This window comes from Morone saxatilis, unplaced genomic scaffold, assembly GCF_004916995.1.
Source record: "Morone saxatilis isolate NCDOM2014 unplaced genomic scaffold, NCSU_SB_2.0 Contig10, whole genome shotgun sequence".
NCBI lineage: Eukaryota > Metazoa > Chordata > Actinopteri > Moronidae > Morone > Morone saxatilis.
Window position 1 is genome coordinate 18,815,080 of NW_023339652.1, and position 6,795 is coordinate 18,821,874.

The window sequence follows — 6,795 nt, forward strand, 5'->3', positions numbered from 1 at the left end:
AACTGCTCCAGCTGTCTCAGGTTTGAAGGGTGCCTTCTCCAGACTGCATGTTTCAGCTCCTTTCACAGATGTTCAATAGGAGTTAGATCAGGGCTCATAGAAAGCCACTTAAGAATAGTCCAATAGTTTCAAGTTATTTCAGTGACCATGGTGGGTTTTTATTTCTTTAATGGAAGGGTACCAACAATTTTGTCCACTTCTGTAAGTAACAGTTTTAGAATTGTGATATTGTGGAGAAACAAGACCCATGTATTGCTGTATGAGCAGACAACTACACTTTGTAACAGTGATTCAGATGATTATAGCATAGATAATTAAAGTTGGTCCATTCATCTGTATTTGTCAATATCACAAAACACATTAGTTTATAATGACTTGTGAGGTTGCACCTGATGTGATTGAGAATGCCAGTAAACACTGTGTAGGGCAGCAAAAAACTATTATTTTCATTAATTGATCTGCAGATTATTTTCTCAATTTGTTGTTGATTAATTAATTTATTGTCTATGAAATGTTAGAAAAGGTCTTTAAATGTCTTCCAACAGTCCAAACCCCAAAGATATGGAGTTTAGAATGACACAAAACAGAAAAATGTAGCAAATCTTCCCATTGTATAACCAGTGAATGATCTATATTTCAGCTTGAAAAATTCCTGAAATTAATCTATTATCTTGATTGACTAGTTGATGAATCAGTTAATTGATTCAGCTCTACTCTCATCAAAAGAGAGGTTGTGCCTGGGAGGGATGCATGTACACCATATTTGCGCTTAGTTAGTCCAGGACTTTTGTGTGATATAAGTACTGTACAAATGAGTTTTCTCAATAGTATACAAATGTGAAATCATGACTTTAGTGTTAACAGTTTCCTTAATAACATACATTTTGTGGATTGTGGAAGCAATTGCTTCTTGTAGCCATGGTATTTTGTCCATTTTCTCAGTTTTATCCAGTGGAGGATAAGGATAAGGATAAGCATTTCTCTGTTGCCAGTAGCCATGGCAAGCTTTTATTCATTCGACTTGTATCCTTGCCTTTAGTGTTTTAGTTCTGGCATGAAAGACATTTTTCTCAAAAACTGTGATGTGCCTCAGAAGTAGATGATTAATCCTGCTGTGTCCAAGTCATCAGATTGGTTTTTAAGTGGTTAAAGTAGAGTAAAAAACTGAGATATTGCCTGCTTCCATGTAAACTTGGTGTCATTTAAAAAGAAACGTTATATTTTCTTACACATTGTAAAGAAGAGCAGTGTGTTCCCTAAAAAATAGTATTTTTCCTCAGGGTTGGGATAATTCCAGGAAGTAATTTTGCTCTTACCTGTTTGCAATTATTGATTATGAGACCTGAATAAAAGCCTAAACTTTGAAAAATTCTTACACAGACTTAACTACATCTCCCTTTTGTTTAATCTTTGTTCTTTCATCTGTCATTGAAGGCTGGGCAGCATGCTGTCACCTGCCAGACTCCCATTTTAACTGAAGGCAGCCATTCACCACTTTTAGTGTAATTAGATTGCTTAGAGACCAAGGTTGTAAACTAAATGAATGTCTAGCAGATTTTTTTCCTCCCTTCCCTAAATACATCTTTTAGCAACAGTAATTGATATTGATGCCTGCTGCAGGGAATGCTCCTAAATCACAGCCAGACTTAGGGTGACTGTGGGTTTAGCAGTTCCAAATAGTGTGAGTTATGTGTGAATAAGTACTTGCCGTCTTTAATGATGTGTTGTTGCCTTGTGCTCTTGCTGGGGAGCTCCGACAGGCCTGATGGATGAAGTGGTCTTGATGTGCCCTCCTGCAATCACCTATGTGTGGTTTCAATCAATAGTTCATTAGAAATTCTGATCACTCTCCAGCAGTGGAGGAATTTAATTTTATTTGAGGGTTTTTTTTATGAGTTTGTTAAATAGTGAATACATTATCAGTCAGTCATGGAAATGTTTATGTTCAAACATGTTGTCTGTTTATTTCCCATTTTAAATTGGCTTAGTTAGCGTTTGTTTTCGTCCAGTGAATTGATTGTGTTATAAATCTCCTCTGTCTCCCTGAGCAGTCAGCGTATGTTGCATTCACTCCAGTCCAATGCTTAAGTTGAGGGGGTTCTCTCTATATTACTCTCTGTGAAGCATGCTCATATTGTTGAGCTGTTTTCACACATAGGTTGCAAGTATGTGTTAATCAGTCTGCTCAGAGCCTGTGTTAAACAACACTCCCCCCGCCCGATTTGCCCTCCAAACGAATGGAAAGGCAAATTAATTTGTGCGCTCCGTTGCTTGCGGTATTGACTTGTTTCCAGTTTGGCCCCGTCATTAGCGGCTGATAATTTGAGTGTAGAGGGTCCAGAGCTCAGGCTCGTCCAACAGATCCATCTTATCTTGCAAGTTAATCAACTGGAGGATGAGTGAGGATCGTTCATTGTGGCTTTAACCAGAGGGTAAATGGTTCCACTCAGGTGTTGAGGATGCTCTGGGGTCCATGCACGATTGTGATGACTGAGGCCAGTGAATGGTATATAGTTACAAGAATTTCTTAACACTCAAAGGTGGGGTAAGTGATTCTGGAGAAATCCAATACCATGAAAAATACCATGATATAGGGCGAACAAGGCTGTGCTGTGTGGTGGGTTTGCAAACTAACATGCAGAAAGCCAGCCCACCAACTCCAGACAGAGATACTCACAACTCTACTGCTACTATAGCTAACATCACAACAACAGCATATCTTGGCAAAGTAGAAAGTAAGCTGAATATCCGTGGGCAAATCATTTAATGTTACCTTACACACAAATTCTTGTCTGGAATAACAAGTTAGTGCTGTGTGGCTCAGCCCAATCCACTTTGTTTCCCATTTACAGAGCCAGGGCTGTGTACAACCACCAAATAAGAGTGCACAGATTGCACAGCTAGCGGACCCATGATAAGATATTTGCTGAATTTGAAAAAAAGTGTGTTGTATTAGAATCGTATAACCTAGGATCGTTTACTCCACCTTTAACAAAACTCTTATCGGAAAGAAAGAAAATAACTCAGCCTACAGCCTGTTTCATTTAAAAAGTGGAGCGTTTATTATTATTTATTTATTATGTATTTTCTGTTCCCCTACTAGTCCTTACTAGTGCTTACTTTTACATTCAAATTACTGCAGTTAACCTTTTTAAATGAAAAAAGCTGGGTTACTCTCACTATTAAGGAAAAATTGATCTTGAGTTGAATCGTGACACCAAGAATCTGAAACAGATTGTGAAATTCCTTAAGATTTCCATCCCTGTATGCACTTCGATCCGCTTCAGGTCAATGTTGGAGTCATCTAGCAAATACAGGTGCATCTCAATAAATTAGAATATCATGACAAAGTTCATTTATTTCAGTAATTCAATTCAAAAAGTGAAACTCATATATGCGGTAGTATAGATCATTAACACAGAGTGAAATATTCAGCCTTTATTTCTTTTAATTTGATGAATATGGCTTCAGCTAACAAACCCAAATAAAAGATCTCAAAAATTAGATATTAGTATAGTATTCAATATGTGGATCAAATGTCTCATTCTAATCAGTTAATTAACGTTCAAAAACACGCTGCAAAGTTTCCTGAGCCTTTAAATGGTCTTTCAATCTCAATATGGTCTGGTTCAGTGAGAGTACACACATTATGGGAAGGGCTTGCTGGTTTGACTGTTTCCAGAAGCACGTCATCGCACATCACAAGGAGGTAATGCAAAAGGTTCATTGCTAAATGAGAGTGCTGTATTCATTCATAGAAAGTTGAGTGGCAGGAAAAAGTATGGTAGGAAAAGGTGCACAAGCAGCAGGGATAACCGCAGCCTTGAGAGGATTGTGAAGCAACACCCATTCAAGAATTTGGGGGAGCTTCACAAGGAGTGGACTGAGGCTCAACTAACTAAGATCTTAAGTGTGTGGATCTAGAAGCTTGTAAAAAACACATTAGATTTTGTTTTGGGATAAGAATTGATAAGATTCATTGTTACCAATACCATTATTGATGCTCACTGGTCCAAGTCTTTGTTACTGATTCCTGAATTTTCTGTGGGGGAAAAAAGTAGGCTTACACATTTATTCAACATCAATGCAAATCTTTTTGAGTCTGAACACAGTGTAGAAAAAGAGTAGAGTTATAGTAGTTTGAATTTCTTTGTGAAATTATGCCACATTTTGAACTGGTTCTCTGTTCCCTTGGTAAAGGAGTGATTGTTATCAATCAGTTTTGAATCAATCAAATTGCCAACAGAACATTAACTAATAATATAAATGCAGTTCTGAGTGTGTCCATTGTATTTGCGTCCTGCAGGACCAGATGGAGAAGGACCTGATTCTAAAGCTGCTGCTCAATCTACACCACCACCTGGCCTACATAGCTGGTAGCTATTAACTCTCTACACTTCACTCTGTGGCCACTGATTCACTGACTCACTGAAGGAGTTTGTGTTACACATTCTCACTCTTTTGAGCAGTGAGTCTTTCTCTCTTCATTGACTATGTTCACAACTCTTTCACTAAACAACCTATTGCCTCTTTGTTAAGCTACTCTTACATTTGATCATAGAATCAGTATGCATTCAGATGAAACTGAATGAATCAAGCCACGGGGGAGGCACTTTAAAGGTACATTAGGTCAGGGCTAGAAAATAGTGTCACCTGTCAGAGGGCCCAGTAGATTTATGACGACACAACCTGATACCCACTGAAGAGCCCAATGATAGGTCAGACATCATTTAACAACCAAAGCAACGTGGACCAAATGTTTGGCACACTGCACAGTTTATTAAAAACCAATAGCACACACAACTGACATTAAGACTTCCACATTTTGACTTTATATACTGGAATATGGGTACTACTCAGTAGATAAAAAGGATGTGAAGACTCATTGTGTTGTTACAAGGAGTTAGCAGAGGTGTGCTCTCTTTTATCAGTAATTGTTTGATATGGTGATTGCAGGCCAGCATGACTGTGGAGACCAGCAGCATCCAAACAGGAGTCTGTCCATGGACGAAGCCTCTGCGTACTTATTGGTAAGGCCCACCATTCTTGCCTGTTCAACAAATCATTGTTGTATTTTTCCAACAAACAGATATTTCACACACAAGTTTTGTGGCTCACAATGACCATGAAATTCTTCAAATTTGCATATCATACAAGATAACCTGCAGGGTTCCTACACAGTATAAAATTCAATTTTAGTCATTTCCAGGTCTGGATAAGCATAGAAAAGAGAAAAGAGTACAGAAACATATTTGTGTTTCCACACTATTGCACATATGTTTTCTGTAATATAAAATTCCGAATTTCCACCTGCCTAATATTGTGTAGGTCCCCCTTTTGCCACCAAAACAGCCATGACCCATCGAGTCATGGACTCACTAGACCTCTGACGATGTGCTGCGGTATCTGGCACCAACACGTTAGTAGCAGATCCTTTAAGTCGTACATGCAGGATTTTAAAATGTAGAAGAGCTCACTTCTACATTCTAGTAGTCCTGTATCTACGACAGTCTGGATATCACATCCTCCTGCATTCAGATACAAAGCAAACTTCTCACTTAATCATTGGAATTGGACAATTGTATCCTTTCCCTTTTTTTTTATTATTAGAGCTAGACAAGTTTAAAAAGACAAACGGACTTTAAACAACTCTCTTGTACATGCAGGAACTTTATCCACTTTAGATGGAGACAAGACTAAAAGTCTGTTAAAGTAAAGTATTACTGAAAAGCATAATTCATAAAGCAGCACCCCTAAGAGTAGGAACTCTTTGGAGCTTGACATTAAGCGCTATAGTGAAAACTGCTGTTCTTGTCATCAGTACTGTGTGTCATTTGTTCAGGCTCAGAATCCGGAGTTTAAAAACTTCATTCTTACTTCCCTGGAGTGGATCATCCGGACAGGACAGGATGTTGGGATACGGTAATACACCATATACATATTAATGCTGATCTTAAGTCTTGCATGTCACATCTGTATTCAGTGTGTGTGTGTGTCTGTGTGTGTGTCTGTGTGTGTGTGTAGGCTGACCGGGCAGGTAGCTGATGATCCAGTGACTGATGTTTCTGAGATATCTCATCTTGAATCCACACATCCAAAGATGCCCTTCACATGCCGCTTCCGCCGAGCCTTCCTCACCGTCATCAGCAGAGTCTTCCTCATCGCAGTTGGTGAGACCACATAAACAAGAACAAGCCTGAATCATGTGTAGCTCGTAGCTATATTCTCAGTTAACAGACCTAAAGAGCATTAAACCCCCAAATGAGTTGTATATCAACCTTGTGCATAGGGATTTGGAAAGATTACTCATGTTCCCGCCCTTACATACTAAAGACTTGTTACACCTGTGGCAACAAGCATTGTCTGCATTAACTTTAGTTGATACACTGCATGCAGCACCACGCTGAGATACAAAATAGTCAAACTATTGGGACTACTGTATCATTTTAATAGGCTACTACTATAACAAAACAATAAACAATCAGTATTGGTCAATATGAACACATACGTGTCAACTAAAATCAATCCAGCAGTCTACAGTTTGTGTAATGATCTGTGTTTCACTCATGCTTATGTGTGCAACAGTGACCTGAAGCAGACCTTGTGCAAGTCTGTCTGTTTTCTGCTGTTTCCATGCTACATTGATTGTGTATTGGTCTCCGAGTGCTACCAAAACGTACACGGTAAACGGACCTGTATTGTATAGCGTCTTTCTAGTCTTCCGACCACTCAAAGCGCTTTTACACTACATGTCACATTCACCCTTTCACACACATTCACTCAGTGATGGCAAAG

General features: G+C 38.8%; 2 protein-coding genes across 2 annotated transcripts in view; one reads left to right on the plus strand and one right to left on the minus strand.

Moving 5' to 3' along the window:
* Positions 1-6,795, minus strand: part of lemd3 (LEM domain containing 3) — a gene marked incomplete in the record, with an annotated part of 18,469 nt that overhangs the window by 5,274 nt on the left and 6,400 nt on the right.
* LOC118337993 (inner nuclear membrane protein Man1-like) lies at positions 4,291-6,199 on the plus strand. The gene is made up of 4 exons (XM_035675155.1): positions 4,291-4,376; positions 4,957-5,030; positions 5,843-5,922; positions 6,025-6,199. The coding sequence occupies exons 1-4, from the start codon at positions 4,313-4,315 to the stop codon at positions 6,182-6,184; spliced, it is 378 nt and encodes a 125-aa protein (XP_035531048.1). The 5' UTR covers positions 4,291-4,312; the 3' UTR covers positions 6,185-6,199.